This window comes from Wyeomyia smithii, chromosome 3, assembly GCF_029784165.1.
Source record: "Wyeomyia smithii strain HCP4-BCI-WySm-NY-G18 chromosome 3, ASM2978416v1, whole genome shotgun sequence".
NCBI lineage: Eukaryota > Metazoa > Arthropoda > Insecta > Diptera > Culicidae > Wyeomyia > Wyeomyia smithii.
In genome coordinates, this window is record NC_073696.1 from 80,584,183 (window position 1) to 80,603,266 (window position 19,084).

Genomic DNA, 19,084 nt, shown 5'->3' on the forward strand with positions numbered 1-19,084 from the left:
CTCACAGCTTTCAACCAATAACGAGCTCGCTTTCGGTAGCTGCAACAGGTGTTTCAACACCGTTTTAAAATGCTTCTTTTATCATTACCACTGAACAGATTCTAAACACCAATGGCTTGATTGATAGGGGAAATATTGCGCAAGATTGTCATATAATAATTTAAATATGTTTTCGATACTAAACTAGTTAAAAGTTGTGTTAAAAGTCGTGCACATTCAACCAATCACAAGCTCGCTTCTTGTTTGCTCGCGGATGGATTTTTGCTTTGGGCTATATAATAGCCTGTGTCGTCTCATAGCAAGTGGAAGGCCTCATCAGTTAACAAGTGGAAGGCCACCAGGCCGGTCTTGTATAATCAGCAGCGGTGGCTGATTCCAGCGGCCAAACTGAGCTGCAGCAGAACCAGAGCGGTGGTATCAGGCAGCAGCGGCGGAGGTAGTGGGCAGCTGCATTTCTTCATTCAGTTCGGTTCTCCTTCGATCTGAGTTGGACCCCACCAGCGGTAATCCAATTCAGATATCGTTGGGTGAAAACTGCACGAAACTGCCAGAACTGCCAGAAACTGCACGAGCCAGCATCGCCACTAGGAAAGCTACCGCCATTTAGTGTGTGTGCAGTGTGCACATATAGCGTATGTGCATCTGTATTGCTATGACATTTGCGATGATAGGGATGGCGCTGTTGCGTGTGTATGGCTAGCTATAGCGTGTGTAAGACACTAGCATGTGTAGCATATTATGGCTATTGCGTGTATATCTTCAGCGTGTGTACGGATAGTTATAGCGTGTGTGTGGCTAGCTGCTGCGTGTGTAATGGTTAGTTATAGCGTATGTATGGATAGTAATAGCACATGGTTGGATAGCTTATGCGTGTGTATAGATAGTTGTATCGGATGTATGGAAAGGAATAGCGTGTGTATGGATAGCTTCGGCATGTGTGTATAAAAACTATAGCTACAGCGTGTGTATGAATAGTTTTAACGCGTGTTTAGATAGTTATAGCATGTGTGTGAATAACTATAGCGGGAGTTTATCGAAGATTATTATTGTCATTGAAAATATTAAAATGTCTTAACGAACACAGTTGTGAATTTGATTTTACAGCACCGTTTTAACTTCTTCAGCCAGTCTTAATTCATCGAGGAAAAATTACTACCTATGAATGATCAACACTTATTTACTAGAAATTTGATTTAGATCAAAACGGGTTCTTTTGAGTATCATAAATTATTGGTAAAAAGAGTTGCAAGTTTTCTCAATGAGCATTCATTAAATTTTCGTTTTTGTTTCTCGGTGCGCGGTTTTGATTTTGTTTCTCGCACACAGAGAAAGAAACAAACTTGTCGCTATCGTGAAAAATAACAAAACAATTAGAAATGCTCTAAATCACAACTGAAGAAGTTAAGATATTATCCTGTCACTCGCCCAAACCTTGATAACAACTACCGAAAAACGTGTGATTGAGCTCTTGCTATATTGAGTTATTGAACCAAACGTTTTTGTTTTTCAAATACATGAAGTTATATGCTGGGCTGGAACTAACCTAGCATGAGTTTTATCGATTAAATGTCAAACAATTTTCAAATTTAAAATTTTCGTTTGAATCGTTCTGGGCTCCAATTTCAGAAAGTTTCGTAAAGTTTGCTTTTTGCTTAGATAGGAAAATTTTACCAATTCGCTCAATTAAATGATTGTCTTGGTAGTGCAGCAAACAAAAGGTTGATTCGAATATGTATGAAATGACAGCGATTAAATAAAAGGTATCCATTCTTTTAGTATATATTATTATTTATAACGTTTTAACGTCTCAGCATTCAGAAATGCACTGTTAGATAAAATTGCAGCAAATACTAGAGTTGCAATTCTCTCTATTATTTGTTTTAATGGAATATAAGAATACCGTAGTCCAACGTCATGCGGTCGTGTCTTGAATACCACCCTCCTACTTTTGACGTTGGACTAACGTCTATATCGAAGTTAGGCACCTGAATTTGAAAATCTAGTAATTCAACCGGGGAAAACCAGGGAAAAGTGGTCAGGTTTTGAGCGCTTATATATCAGTCATTTCTTTTCAGAATTTCGAGGTTTTGGCATCAACCGATCAGAAATTCTTTTACGGTTGAATTTATGTAACAAAAATAACCTATTGTTCGAGATACACTATTGAAAAATTGGTAAATCACATCGATTGTCTAAATCATACCGAGCAACCAATCACCACCTCTCTTCACAAGCACAGTCGACACTAACGGATACAACCGATCTGACTTTGTAAACAGTCTCACAGCTTTCAACCAATAACGAGCTCGCTTTCGGTAGCTGCAACAGGTGTTTCAACACCGTTTTAAAATGCTTCTTTTATCATTACCACTGAACAGATTCTAAACACCAATGGCTTGATTGATAGGGGAAATATTGCGCAAGATTGTCATATAATAATTTAAATATGTTTTCGATACTAAACTAGTTAAAAGTTGTGTTAAAAGTCGTGCACATTCAACCAATCACAAGCTCGCTTCTTGTTTGCTCGCGGATGGATTTTTGCTTTGGGCTATATAATAGCCTGTGTCGTCTCATAGCATTCATCAGTTAACAAGTGAAAGGCCACCAGGCCGGTCTTGTATAATCAGCAGCGGTGGCTGATTCCAGCGGCCAAACTGAGCTGCAGCATAACCAGAGCGGTGGTATCAGGCAGCAGCGGCGGAGGTAGTGGGAAGCTGCATTTCTTCATTCAGTTCGGTGCTCCTTCGATCTGAGTTGGACCCCACCAGCGGTAATCCAATTCAGATATCGTTGGGTGAAAACGTTGGGTGTGTGTGCAGTGTGCACATATAGCGTATGTGCATCTGTATTGCTATGACATTTGCGATGATAGGGATGGCGCTGTTGCGTGTGTATGGCTAGCGTGTGTAAGACACTAGCATGTGTAGCATATTATGGCTATTGCGTGCATATCTTCAGCGTGTGTACGGATAGTTATAGCTTGTGTGTGGATAGCTGCTGCGTGTGTAATGATTAGTTATAGCGTATGTATGGATAGTAATAGCACATGGTTGGATAGCTTATGCGTGTGTTTAGATAGTTGTATCGGATGTATGGAAAGGAATAGCGTGTGTATGGATAGCTATAGCTACAGCGTGTGTATGAATAGTTTTAACGCGTGTTTAGATAGTTATAGCATGTGTGTGAATAACTATAGCGGGTGTTTATCGAAGATTATTATTGTCATTGAAAATATTAAAACGTCTTAACGAACACCGTTGTGAATTTGATTTTACAGCAGCGATTCTAACTTCTTCAGCCAGTCTTTATTCATCGAGGAAAAATTACTACCTATGAATGATCAACACTTATTTACCAGAAATTTGATTTAGATCAAAACGGGTTCTTTTGAGTATCATAAGTTATTGGTAAAAAGAGTTGCAAGTTTTCTCAATGAGCATTCATTAAATTTTCGTTTTTGTTTCTCGGTGCGCGGTTTTGATTTTGTTTCTCGCACACAGAGAAAGAAACAAACTTGTCGCTATCGTGAAAAATAACAAAACAATTAGAAATGCTCTAAATCACAACTGAAGAAGTTAAGATATTTTCCTGTCACTCGCCCAAACCTTGATAACAACTACCGAAAAACGTGTGATTGAGCTCTTGCTATATTGAGTTATTGAACCAAACGTTTTTTTTTTTTTTCAAATACATGAAGTTATATGCTGGGCTGGAACTAACCTAGCATGAGTTTTATCGATTAAATGTCAAACAATTTTCAAATTTAAAATTTTCGGTTGAATCGTTCTGGGCTCCAATTTCAGATAGTTTCGTAAAGTTTGCTTTTTGCCTAGATAGGAAAATTTTACCAATTCGCTCAATTAAATGATTGTCTTGGTAGTGCAGCAAACAAAGGGTTGATTCGAATATGTATGAAATGACAGCGATTAAATAAAAGATATCCATTCTTTTAGTATATATTATTATTTATAACGTTTTAACGTCTCAGCATCCAGAAATGCACTGTTAGATAAAATTGCAGCAAATACTAGAGTTGCAATTCTCTCTATTATTTGTTTTAATGGAATATAAGAATACCGTAGTCCAACGTCATGCGGTCGTGTCTTGAATACCACCCTCCTACTTTTTTTATCCACTTTCACTATTTATTTCTATCACTTGTCACTTATCACTTGCATATACGTTTTTCAACGCTTACTTAGCGCCTTAGTCAGTGCTTATTTGGACAGTTCAAATTAAAATTAAAATAAATTTTATGTTTCGGAGAGAATTAAAAGCGTCCAAATTATCTTAGCCGTTGTCGAGAAAATTGACATTGTTGATTCAAATTAGTCGTTCAATTGGGTTAGCTCGATATTCATATCATCAATTGTGCTCAAAACCTGGTCGAAATATGTAGTGAATACAATTTTCTTATGTCAAAATGCTAGGAATAAAATATGATAAAAAGTTATGTGAAGATGAGGTGACCAGATAGCTAGAACACAAACGAGGGACACCAATTGGAAGAGGGGATGGGGGGGTTGTTATGGTCGAAAATTAGACTGAGAGGGGAGTCGATTTGACTCGTGATGATTTTGGCAGCGCTTGCTCAATTTTCCTGCGTTGATCAAGAGTATCGTGTCCAAGTAGACGACAGAGATCAACATAGGAAGGCTAGTTAATCGGATCCCGCCAAAGTAGAATTCTCAATGCAAATTGAATGAACCTCTTCTTCACACGTTTGATACGAATTTTCCATACAAGTTGATTAGGGCACCAAACCATGCTCGTGTATTCAAGTACAGGCCGTACCAACAAGCAATAAAGCAAAGCAAAGCCTTGGTGCTACATTCCGTATCGGAGCTCGACCTTCTGTTTATTATACACAGACTTCGCAGCCAACTGTTAAGTGTACAGGACAATTGCGGGGCTAGCGCTACGATCCTACTGACACTAACAGTCTCTCCCGAGCCGAGACTCGAACCTACGACGACTGGCTTGTTAGGCCAGCATCGTACCTCGAGACCAGCTGGGAGAGCAACAAGCAATACAAGTTTTATAAATAGTACGGGTCGTTGAAATCACGAACAGTTTTATATATGAAGCCAAGCTGACGTGTGCCTTTAGCAATGATTTACGAACGAAGCAAATTAAAAGAGAGTTTCGAATCTAATAAAACTGTTCAAGGTCGTTGATGTGATCATCGATTTGATAATGAAAGACTACGGGATCTAACTCACGATGGAAAGTTATAACAGCAAGGTCACAACATTTACAAACAATGTAAAGAGTAGAGTGCCCATATTGCTCCCCTGTGGAATACCGGAGTTATTTAAAATTGAGATGAACAGCAAGTTTCAATTTTTTTACGCGGAACCATCCATCATTCATCATTCATTTATAGTTCTAAGATCCCTTTTTTTGCTTAAGATTTGCTTTCGACAAAATAATTGACTTTTTTTTCTCGTTAAAAAAGCATAATGTTCGTTAAATCTGTTCTGACCTACTTTTATGAAACGGCTGATAACCGTGTTCTAACGGTCTCTGAAAGCCTCATGGAAAGAGTCCGGTAGAAGACCGACTTCTTTCCGGAGTCTAAATATGCCACTTAAGATGACGGAACCCTGTAGGAAACTGTGAAGGGATGCGGGGTGCTATTATAGTTAATCCTTCATATGAAATTGAGCAGTTTGAAGAAAACTTAATTGTTCTTTTTTGGTCATTTTTTTTTCTTTTCGTGGACATCCGTTACCTGTTAAAAAGTTATGTGTCCTTTAGTGGATATGGTTGTTTCAAATTGCAACATTTTCAGTACAATATCGCTTGTTATTGCTACATTTCATGTTCTTCGGTTGCTCTAAGAATATTCTAGACGGAGATGCTTTCCAGGGATGAGATTGACTTTTTCATTGTGCATGATTATGTAGCAGGTAAATAGTGAACCCAATTTCGCCATTCAGTGGGGTTTGTGAAGAATAGTCACATCAGGACATTAGTTATGGGGACCAACTGGATGATTAGACACTTATCATGAAGTTCAATTATACCATCAATATACTTAGGTGTAATGATTTTTAGTGGAATAATCCAACTGGCCATTTTTTGTGAAGTGAAATCGTATGTCTCTTCTTACCGAACTTATGCTTTTATCATTTCCATCTCTCCTCTAACAATAGGTACAATGGTTTGCCATACTTATCTATCCTATCAAACTTTAGACACCAGTTTACGGCCTCTAAATGTTAACCTGCTTATGAAGGCTTTCAAAAAACAGGGATATGCTATCTTGGATTTCAAAATGGTACTGTACACCAATAATCAGTTGCTCAACAAAGTCCCGATACTAAAAACATCAATATTGGAGGAAACATGAACATTCTTTAGTATTCCTATAAAAAACGGCAATATTGACATAAATTCACTGTTTCTTGATGACCGAAAATTGAACAGTATATGAGTATTATCTTCAATTGGACTTAGCTTTTCAGAAAACGGGAGACGATATTTTGGATTTACAAATGGTGTCAAACAGCGATACTTAATTTCTAGACGTCTCCCAGTTTCAAAAACAAAACGCCTAGATTGGGGAATATTTGGTCGATTTTCCTGCGACGATGTCATCCAGATTCCGAAAATACCCAATTTTGTATATAATCAAATTTTGCAGATTTCCTGGAGCCGAAATCGGCAAATCAAGTTTCAAAATGTCGTTATTCACTGATATCCAGTTTTGAAGTGTCATTTTGGCTCCGGAAATATGAATTTTGGAGGTTTGTAGCATTTTTCACAGCTTTATACGGCTTCCCAGAAGCCCAAAATCATCATATGGGTTGAAAAATGGCATCGAACATCATGTTTCGGTCTCTGAAAATCATGCATCTTTCGGCCTCTAGACATGAGACTGAAAATCGTTGAATTCAATGCATGAAAATTCATGACTTTTGATTCCCTCCTTCTTGAACCCCTCCCCCTTTCTAATACAGGTCAGGCTTGATCAGCCAGAGTATCAAAAAACAATCGAATCACACAAAAAAATTCAAATTTGCGATCAACGATCTTGAAATAAATGTTTTCTTTTGTTATTTTACTTGTATGATGCAGTGACGTAACCAGAAATTATTTCCATGGGCAAAAGAGGTGGAGTCTTGAGAAGTCAAAAAATAAACATTAATTGATTTCACTGTACTCGGACATGTCCCAAACATTCCATAAGGGACAAAAATGGTAACAAACATCCTGGAAGAGATAGAAAAAAATTTCGAAATAAAATTTAGAAACAAAAGGAAAAAAAATATTACATATTCCGGATAATCGAGTCCAACATGTATTTCAGGGACAAAAATGGTAACAAACATCCTGGAAGAGATAGAAAAAAATTTCGAAATAAAATTTAGAAACAAAAAGAAAAAAAATATTACATATTCCGGATAATCGAGTCCAACATGTATTTCTATTACCACTTCCTTTTAACAAAAAACACGTATGCCTAGAAATGCGTGAAAACCGATTCAGGAATTCAAGAGTTAGGCTGGAATATATAAGGTATCGGCTCTATTATCGTCAGACTTTACCTATTATCGCCCGGGCGTTTTATGAAGTCATAAAGAACTAATATTTTGCAGAGAAGTACTCTGCATTAAAAAAGAACACTCATGCAAGAAATTAACGATCTTGGACATAATTTACCCCCCTGACGACAATAGGTAAGAACTTATAATAGAACCGATACCCTACATACAAACATACACACAAAACTTTTCTTTAATATAAATAGATAAATAGATAGATAGCCTTTTTTACGCAGTCCCATACAAATTTGGAACGTATCCGCCGCGTAGAAAAACCTGACCTGTAACACAATTCTCGTTCGGAAGGAGTATACACAGTACCAAAAAAATGAAATTTACAACTAATACAAATGAAAGCACATAACGATTTCTAGCACATAAAGTGAAAAACATATATAATTTCACACCGTTAATAATGCACAATAGAGAATCGTTTTAAGCCGTTTGTGTACGTTAATTGATATAAACTTAAAGCTTCGAATATAAATATGCATGCAGATTCACAATATATTCATTTACTTTGCATGTGAATATAATGCCACAAGGAATATTACATGGTTTCCAATGCTCCATTTATGTGCATTTAATATAATAAAGTAAAGTAATTTAACTGTATAGTACACAAAAGCAAACCGGCGTGTTTACTAAAACAATCGCGCGCTATTAGTATTGTGCCCAGTAGTGGGTATATCAGCTGGCTTTGTTTTCGAAGACTTGGTTCTTATCATTTTCACCCTGCCAACATCTCTTGCACACATAAATCTGCCTGCCAATACATCTTGCACACATAAACTTGTAATGGCGAATCATTCGAGCGTTATACTCACTTTGCTGGTGCGCTCAGAGTATAAAAAAACAAAATCGTTTTCGCGTGATTTCGATTTTCGGTGGTGTCTTTCGATACCAGGTCATATACAAAATCTCGTCAGATATATAAATGTACACTAAAGTCGCTTTTTACGCGGGGGATACGTGCCACGTAAAAAAACTGCGTAAAAAAACCGCGTAATTTCCCGAATCCGCGTAAAAATAAACGCGTAAAAAAAAACAATGGTTAATTTTGCATTCCGAGTGAAAGGAAACCGAAATCCGGGCAAAAAAAACGCGTAAATTCCGGAATCCGCGTAAAAAAACCGCGTAAATTCCGGAATCCGCGTCAAAAAAGCCGCGTAAAAAAACCCGCGTACAAAAACCGCGTAAAAAGCGACCTTAGTGTATTTCACAACATGCGGTGGATTTACTAACCAGTCAACGATACATCTGATTTTTGTTTAATGCAAAACACCACACTGTAAGAACAAACTGAAAACAATCTTATAATTAAGCAGTTTATTTAATTTTAAGCAATATAATATAGCAGGAAAGCTTCGCAGGCTTCCAAATCAGAACATCGTTTACCAAAACGAACAATGCTACAAACCTGTTCTTTCACCAACAACCCAAGTGATTTCTCATGGAAGTACCGTATTGTATACAACTTTCATCATGTATGTCACGTCACGTCTACACCGTCCTATACGCATTCCTTGATGATCAGTGTTCGGATACAGCCGGCGCCGGAAATGTCTAATAAAGAGAATAAGGTCATCGGTTTCTACACATTGAGAATGATTTTAGACCCAGACATCATCTGTTTGTTCCCTGTATAATACAGCTGCATTAGCAATAACGGTAAGCAACCGCAGACGGTCAATAAAGGTCAAGTAACAAATAATTGACTTTCGTTAACAGATGTACCTACATTTTAAATCGAAAGATCGAAAAAAACGTAATAGTTTATTTACAAAATAAAATTTTGTTCATCTTATGGAAAAATTGCATATGAGTGTAGTAAAGGGGAAAATATGCCATCAAACCTATTTAATGCGTTCTTTCTGTTAGATACAATTAGTTAGATTTTATAACATTTGTTTTATACAACATTTCGACGCCAAGTTTACTGTCAAACCCAAAACAGAAAACTTGGTAGACTACAATTCGAAAACACTCACAAAATCAATTAATTATCGTCAGCTAATACAAAAAGTTCGCTGTGCAGAAATCTATACCTATAAAAATGCAGTCTGTCTGATCCATATAGGCTCGGAAACTACCGAACCGATCGACGTGAAAATTTGTACGTAGGGGTTTTAGGGGCCGAGAAAGGTTCCTATGATGGTTTGAGACCCCTCCCTCTTCTGGAAGGGAGGGGTCCCATACATATGAAACACAAATTCCTCCACATCTCGAGAACTGACCGAGCAAATAGAACCAAATTTGGTAGGTGGATGTTTTCAGAGATAACAGATATATACATAATGGTTTGACACCCCTCCCTCTTCTACAAGGGAGCGGTCTCATACAAATGAAACATGAATTTCGCACAGCTCGAGAACCAATCAACCAAACACAACCAAATTTGGTATGTGAATGTTTTTAGAGGTAACAAATATGTCCATAATGATTTGACTCCCCTCCCTTTTCTGTGAGGGAGGGGTTCCATACAAATGAAACACAAATTTCTGCTTATCTCGAGAACTAACCCACTGAATGGAACCAAATTTGGCAAGTGAATGTTTTTAGGGGTAACAAATATTTCCATAATGGTTTGACACCCCTCCCTCTTCTATAAGGGAGGGGTCCCATACAAATGAAACTCAAATTTCGCACAGCTCGAGAACCAATCAAACAAATATAACCAAATTTGGCAAGTGAATGTTTCTAGGTGTAACAAACATGTCCATAATGTTTCGACACCCTTCCTTTTTCTGGCATATCTCCAAATACCGTTTCGAAATCTAAGATGGCGACTTCCGGTTTCCGAAAAACAGCGGCAAATGACCAAATACCATCCAATATAAGTATTTCCGGAATTGTTATGATGCACTGAAGCCCCAAATCGACCTATCGACCGCAGACAACATTTTGAATTTGAATTGTGACTTCCGGTGTCTGGAAAACAGCCGAAAATGACCAAATACCACCCAATATGAGTGTTTCTTTAACCAGAATGACGCTCAGGGGTCAGAAATTGTCTACAAATGCCATTTTAAAATCCAAGTTGGCGACTTATGGTTTCTTAAACATAGCCTGAAGTGACCAAATACTACCCAATATGTGTATCACCGGATCCAGAATGATGCAAGGAGCTTAAAATTGACCTCAGACACCAGTTCAAATTGTAAAATGGCAACTTCTGGGAAACAGCCGAAAATAACCAAATACTACTACAGTCATACCTCGATATAAGGTAACTTTATTTTTATTTTCGTTACGTTATATCGAGTTACGTTATATCGAAGCAAAAAAAAATTTAATTTATGCAAGAATGTTAATGGTTACTCCTACTACTATTTTTAAACCTTTCTCATGCCCATTTAGAAATATTTTCAGAAGCAAAAAAATATTTTTTTTCAATTGATACAAGAGGTCACTCAAAGATGCGAAAACCTATTTCCCATCACCTATCAGTATTTTTAAACCTTTCATATGCCTACTTAGAAAAAATTTCAACAAGCAAAAAAAATTTTTTTTTGAATAGATGCAAGACTGTGATTTGTTACTGAAGGATGCGTGAAAACCTATTTCCCATCACCTATTAGTATTTTTAAATCTTCCTTATACCCATTTTGGACAATTTTTGCATTGATTTCATTGGTTTCAAAACTTACTACAAACATTTTTTTTAAGCATTTTGTTGTCCAAAAACAGCTTCTGTATCATTAATTTTCATTTTCAATACATTTTAAAAAGTTACGTTATATCGAGGTAAAAGTTACATTATATCGAGTTACCTAATATCGAGGTTGCCTTATATCGAGGTATGAGTGTACATATGGATATTTCCGTTATCGAAATGATGTATAGAAGCCAAGCATTGACCCTGAACACTAAAATTATTAAATTGAACACTAAAATAGGCGAGACGAAGTTTGCCGGGTCAGCTAGTGTACTATAAAAAGGTTATAAAATAAAACAAACATGACTTGCCATTTTACGACTAATTTTATTACCATTTTAGGCATAATCTGAAAAACATCTGCTGTATTTCCAACTCACTGGAATCGAAAAACTTATGTCATGCAGCAAAGTGAATATTACCGTTTCTTTTTGCGCCAATACTCATCTACGAGCGACTCACGACTCGTTTAATGACATTCCAACGGCGCTGAAATTTCTCAACTCACCAGAATCCGACAGTTGGATGTTATCCAAAATAGAAATAAAAGACCAAACCCTTTGCAGAACGAAAAGTGCTTTACATATTCGCAAACAATAATCCGAAATACTCCACACATTAAAAAAACCAGAGCATCTTACGTGTCAAAACAAAATAGCCCTATTTATAAACTTTTTCCTTCGGCTTTTTCAACATAACCCACCCTTTTGTAGTGACGGTTTATTAGTTTTATCTAGCGCCGTTTAGGCGAAATGGTTGGTTTCTGTTTTATATACGCAATGGCTGTCCGCAACCGGCAAAACCTGAGAGACTGTTCCATTCACTGTTTACGTCGTTTTTATAGCAATCTGTCTAGTTTTGACGGTTTTTTTTCGTAATCTTCATTTTCAAAGTTTCCACTCACAAAAAGCGAGGTAAACAACGGAACGGAAGTTTGATTTATTGGACAAACGATGCTGCGAAATGTCAGGCTTGTACTTTTTTCCCCTTCAGAGTGAAATTTTTATTGCCAGCTAGCTACCGCAAAGGATAATAAAAATAAAACTTGGTTGGAAGCAAGAAAGCTGTTTAATTTTGTTATGGAGTACCGAAAATAATGAATGGCCTAGGTTACAACTGGCTAACAGAGGTTATTATGAAAAATTTTCAATCCAGCAGAATTGCAGTTGCTGGAGTTTTATTTTTAATAAAAATATAAATTTGATTTGCTAGCTCTCAGCGAACAGATGCTGTTGAATGCTTTATTTCAAGTGACTTATAGAGTAATTTAATGACAACATCAGTTAAAATGTCACATGGACGCGGGGGATACGTGCCGCGTAAAAAGAAACCGCGAAAAAACCGCGTAAATTCCGGAATCCGCGTAAAAAAACCGCGTAAATTCCGGAATCCGCGTAAATTCCGGAATCCGCGTAAAAAAAAACCATCGTTAATTTTGCATTCCGAGTGAAGGGGAACCGAAATCCGGGCAAAAAAATACCGCGTAAATTCCGGAATCCGCGTAAAAAAAACCGCGTAAATTCCGGAATCCGCTTAAAAAAAACGCGTAAATTCCGGAATCCGCGTAAAAAAGCCGCGTAAAAAAACCCGCGTAAAAAGCGACCTTAGTGTATTTTCTTTCCTCTAGCATCCTTCAACCTTCTTTCATAACGCAAAATAATCCGAAGGGTCGCAATCAACATCAGTTCCAGACAATTGCTCTCACAATCAGTCTTGTTACAGATGATGCGACAAATCTGCGATTTGCTGAGATTTGCCTGAAACTAACTGGAAGAAACAGCGGCCCAACAAACATTTTATTATGCTCTTGTAGAAAGTTTTCCAATTACATAGTTCGTTGGCATGACCGACATGCACATTCCTCGTCGTTTCCTCGCAACAAAAGTCGGTCATCTTTTTCCAACTGTGCAGTTCATACACAGAAATCTAATACAAATAATCTGCTATGTTATGTATACTTGTTTTGTCACACCGCAAAAATGAATATACGAGAATAATTCTAACAATAATCATTTTTCCTACATCTTTTCCCATTACAGTGAATATACTGGACCGAGACCAAACGAACAACATTTTCCCAACGGCAGAAGGATATAGTTTCCCAAGGATAAAGCTACAGTAACAAGCACGTAATAAATTTTCCTCTATTTCACAGTCCGCAACGCTGCGTAGTGATAATCCAAAGCGGAAAGCAATTTTCCGTCTCATGTGTTATGTGTGCTCCACGCAATCCGTCGCGATTTTTCCGTCGTCCGGAACGGGTCGATGGCAGCGATCAACCGGTGGCAGTGAGCGATTGCGTGACTCGGTATAGCGAAAAAAAATTTGCTAATCAAGGCGGAACAAATGCCGGTGGCGCTGAGGATCGGACATGGAAATAAAGATTAACTGACAAGCAAGAGTTCCTCATCCAACCTGGTTCCGGGCAATACTAATTAGTTCCTGTTGTACCCGGATACCGCAGGAAAACAATACGGACGATGTCTACCCTTAAATTCATCGAATATATGAACACCAGCTCGCTGAATATGATGGGCGTTTTCAATGCTAGCTTGAATTACCTTAACGCCAGCAATAACGGAACGGTTGGAATTAGTAAAGGAAACGGACTGTCCACAACCTTTGTACCAGTTTCCGGAGCAACGTTACAGCCGCTGAGTTATCGCACCAACAGCAGCACCAGTAGCAGTGGTTTGGGGACCGACAGCGTGCTTATAAACGCGTCGTCGCCTTCGAGTACGCTGTTTAACCTGAACGGATCCGGTCCACTGGACTTCAACCTGGCTGGAAGCGCGGCCAGTATAGGAGTGACGGATAACTTGAGTTTACCATTCAATAACTACGTTCAAAAGGAGTTTATCTTCGATCGGACCGACGTTAGAGTGATTTTTATTACACTCTACTCGTTGGTGTTTTGTTGCTGTTTTTTTGGTAAGTTTTTGTCATTTTAATTGAACACATATTTTGGTGGCTGAACCCGTAGCTGAATTGTCCGTTCTATTATTACACATAAATTAGTCTTTGTGCGAACAATTTAGCTCATGACTTAGGATTTGACTGGTGATGAAAGTACATTGTAGCTGATTGCATACAAGCCTGAGGAACAAGATACACTAAGGTCGCTTTTTACGTTCATATCGGTTTGCATTCGTACACAAGTGTAAACGCTTTTTCTGTACTTTGATGCAATTCAAGAATGGTAAAAAAATGAATAAACCTCAAGAAATTCTGAGAACATGAAAATGTATGGTAACTGACAATGCTTTATCTGTGAGACAGTGCTACCCATAATAGGAAATTTCATCAAACGTAACTGAATACGTAATGTTTTCCTATTTCGAAACACCCCATTTAAGTTCCGTTCCAAAATGAAATTAAACCTTCGAAATTTCGTTCAATCGTATCCTGGCCTGACTCTCTAGATTGGATTTTAGTTACTAGTCTTCAATGTTCTTATTCTAGATTAAGAGCTTCAATTGTTCTGGCAATATGACTGTTGATGAACTGTTAGAATTGAGGGAAACTCAAAATAAAACGCTCAACAATAGATTTCTGATATACAACTACGTATTTCGGGAGGGTGTAATATGAAAATTCAAAATTGGAACACGTAAAAGTTTGTTGTCGAATTTCAGATGCCTATAACTCAATTAGTTTTCTTTCCATTTAACGCATTTGTAAAACTAAGAAAAATTCAAACTTTATGATGTAAACTATTGTGATATTGAAACTATCGAGCGTTATTTTGAACGCAGATTTAAATCAATCTGAGCTGAAAACAAAGTCAAATGCCATTCAATATGGGTATTTCTGGAAACCGGATGGTATTCAGAGGTCGGAGATCGACCCCATACGCCTTTTTGGATTCCGAAAAGGCACCTTCCAGTTTCTAGGGAACTGCCAAAAATGGTCAAATACCACCCAATATGAAGACTGCCGGCATCGAGATGACCCCAGGGACTGGAAATCAACGCCATATTGTAAAACCCCAGATGCCGACTTCTAGGTTGAGTATCATCGGAATCGAGATGATGACGAGAAAGCAAAAGTAAATTCCAGATGCCATTTTGAAATTTTTTTTTAAATGATGTCTTCCGATCTCCGGAAAACAGCCCCAATTGACTAAATACCACTCAATATGGGTAGTTCCTGAACCTAATGTAACCCAAACGCCGGTTATCAACCCCAGATGCCATTTAGACTATCTACTTGTCAAGTTCAGTAGAGTTTAATGGAAACCTATAATTCTTTTTTTCTGATTTCATAGTGCATTTTATTAAGACGCTCAGTAAAATATTTTCATACTTGTAAATGGTTTGGCGGATATTTTCTAATACCAAAGCAAGCTGTTCCTGCATTAACCCTCTAGTGCCCAGTGCCGCCTTTAGGCGGCCTTCAATTGAACCTCTAAAAAGCTTCAATAAGAACTTAAAAAATGTTTATAAAGCTTCATAGTGATTTTTTCGAAGTCCGTCTAAAAATTAATTTGGGTACTAGAGGGTTAAGCATGGATCCTCTTCGAGCGATTCCTCCAATTTAGTGACTTCACTGACAAATTACCGTCTTGACAGCGACGGAATCAATCAAAGCACATTGTTTCTTTCTAAGCAGTATACCTGCAAACTTTTTTTGACTCTCGATGCGCTTCAGCAATTTTCTTCGAGAGAAATGAGAAAAAGTACACTTTTTATTTCGATTTTATCAAGCTTCTTTAAAAAGAATTCCAAATCGAGAACAATGATTTATCAGAAGTAGCAGTGAAAACATAACCATTTTCTGTGTGGTATGTCCTTATTGCCTGAGTATAGTTGTATGAACTCAATTAAATTGCTCATTTTACTGAATTGGGCTGGATAGCAGCAGATAAAACAAACTTTGTATATGCAATGATTTTATAAACATTTGAAAAATGTATCGTAGAAGGGGCATTTCATTGATTTTGGAGCAGAAATAACGTGTTATTCGAACAGCTAGAAAATGAGATTTATTAAAAACTCGAACTATCTGACAGTTTGATGTTCATAAAACGTCAATCTTGAACAGTAATATTTAGCAGCTCCACAGCTTCACATAAACAAGCTCCAGGCTCTCTTTAACATGCCATAAAATAAGCAGAAAAAAATCATTTTGACATTGCATTTATAATTTCCCAGAGGAAAGTTCGCGAAAATTTGATGGAAAAAATATTCTAAATTAACTTTTTTGTTTAATCGTTTGTTTCTACGACTTTTATTCTATTGAACTCTGGAAGTGCAATATTTTAATTAAAATGTCATGAATTTCAGTGGTATCTAACAAAAAAAAAAACTGTTGTTCGCTGAGTCATCAAACTGTTATTTTTTTGGCCGTGATCAAACAGCTCTGTATTTTGATATATCTATACAGAAAAATATATCTATGCTCAACATATTTTCTTTTTCTATTTCTATCTCTGAAAAATTATAAAGCTCTAAATATCTATTTATTGACTATTGCTTCAAAAGGATATAAGAATAAGGACTTATTTTTTCTGATTCCGTATATGTAAACGTAATATTTGACAATATGAGACCGAGCGTGGTCATAGTGTAAAACTTTTTCGCTTTCGTGGCTGTTTTGCACACATTTCTCGGCGCAAATTGCCCGATTGCCATTGATGGTTCCGTGTGATTTCAACAGTTTATAATAAAAATCGATTTCAACAGTTCATAATAAAAAATCATCGACCTAATCCTACCAAATCCACCGCAAAACCTTTGCAGTGTAAGCTTTCGATAGAACCGACGACAATAAACAGTGACCAGCAAGTTCACATAACTTTCTACTTTTCGGGTTGCTACTACAAATACCTTTTATATAACCCATGACGATGCGATGAAGAAAACCCTTTTTGTGACCCAGAAGCGGTTGTTTACGAGCGAAAAAAAACGATGGTGAACAGCCTTTGGTAACCCTTGCTCCATGACTACAGAGGTGTGTGCTAAAAATAAACAAAAAGTAAATTCATTTGTTGAGATAGGTTATCTACGGCCTCGTCACCTTATGAAAGTTGAAATTAAACGTCATTATTAATTAGTTGTGAACTATTTATCCTACACTAAGACGAGATTTTTTATTTGAGTGCATTTCAACGGGTCAGCAGTTTACTACCATACAGGTTTATTTGGTATAGTTTAGAAATTGCGTTAAATTCTCTAGTAGGTAGAGTTTATTGTACTTAGAACGAAACTAAGGCTTAAATTTTCCCGAAAATAAAACGAAAGGAATTTTCTTAATCTGCTGGTATATACGGCCCTTCAAAAATGTTTTCTTCGTAAACCATACGTCGTAAAAAAAATTATTATTCTCAACAATTTGAGGAAATAGGTATAATCTGAATAGTAATCTGATTTTTTTGCCACAATGAAAAATCAAAAACAAAAGCCAGAATATCCTAATTTTTTGTTATACATTTTCTATTCATTCCAAATGGGAAATCCGTAAAGTCTGTGAACGTGATTTTCTCTCATACTCCTTTGATTATTATACCAAAACGTACAAGAAAAGCTAGAAAAATCATAAAATGAAAGTGCAAAACCAAACAAAACGGCCGTAACTGTCCAACCAGGAGTCACCATGGTAATGTCACGCACCCATGTCGGAGTTGAAATACATTATGTAAAAAATATTTCCACGCAAAAAAAAAACATCAGAAAATTAGTACACGGCTAGTTGTTGTTCAGTTTATTATTATTTGTATTGAAAACAAAACAACTTCAGGTGAGTTCCAAATAAAAAAAAAATAATTCTCTTGCATTTGAGACATAATGTTGAAAAAAGTTGAAAAACAACGCAAAAATAGTATATCCACCCTTCTGGCTCTATGTTTCGAGTGACCAACTCATTTTTCAAAATGATGCAGAGATACTCTTTCGGAGCAAGGTCGGGAGTCTGTGTCGGCCACTCCATAAGCTTGATACGCTTTTCTTTGAACCATTGTCAAACCAGCTTTGAGGTGTGCTTCGGATCTTCGTCTTGTTGTAACATATATCTGCACCCTAACTTTAGTTTTTGTGCAGACGCTAGTACGCAAGTACTTCAACGCCAGATGTAGCCGAGGATCCCTACACCATAACTCTCCTGCAGAAGAAACTCAAAGTAATGCTCTTCGAGCCTGATGGTATAACAAGAAAATTGTGACGGACCGGCTAATGTAAAAAAAAAAAGTTTACGGCCTACCGTCTAGCATGGCGGTGGTGAGTTACGCCGCCATTTTCTTGCGATACCATCAGACCCAAATAGCATTACTTTCATCTCGTCTGCAAAATCACCTTATTCCAGTCTTCACTGGTCCTTGATATGTAGTCCAGAGCCCAATTCAATCTATTTTTGATATTTTTTTGCGAACAACCATGGCTTCTTGAGTGCTACTCTGTCATTAAGATCATTCTTATGAAGGCTAATCCTAGCGACCGGAGGAGACTCTGGCAGCACGTGTGAATTCTGAATTCTTGCTTAGTAAAAGTTTAAATTTCAAGTGTTTTTTTATTCATCAGTTTTTTTTTGCTGAAACTAGTGCGTTTGGTGTGAGTGGTTGCTGTAGAGTCGCTAGAATATGCAACAATTTCAGTAGATTTAGTAAGATAAGTACAAATTATTGTTTCGATTTTGTTATGTATTGATATTCGAACTCATACCCGGTAATAAATATTCGACGCCCTATCTTACGCTGCACTAACAATACAGGAAAATTATATGTGTGTGGATTGCAATATCGGGTTTTTTTCCTGCTGTTTTTTTTTTTGACGTAGGACTACGTCTTTGTTTTCTATACTAGATTACATTTTGTGAAATTGAAAATGAAACTGGCAAATGCTCCGTCAGAATTCAAACGACTATAGCAAGCGAACGACTT

At 37.1% G+C, this 19,084-nt stretch overlaps 1 protein-coding gene across 3 annotated transcripts in view; it reads left to right on the forward strand.

The window, feature by feature from the left end:
* The window catches only part of LOC129726868 (trissin receptor), a 223,055-nt gene that overhangs the window by 127,241 nt on the left and 76,730 nt on the right, over window positions 1-19,084 (forward strand). For all 3 annotated transcript variants that reach the window (XM_055684042.1, XM_055684045.1, XM_055684044.1), the window contains one exon: window positions 13,251-14,142. In XM_055684042.1, coding sequence (XP_055540017.1) covers window positions 13,692-14,142 — 451 coding nt within the window. In that variant the 5' untranslated portion in view covers window positions 13,251-13,691. The remainder of the gene's footprint in view (window positions 1-13,250; window positions 14,143-19,084) is intronic.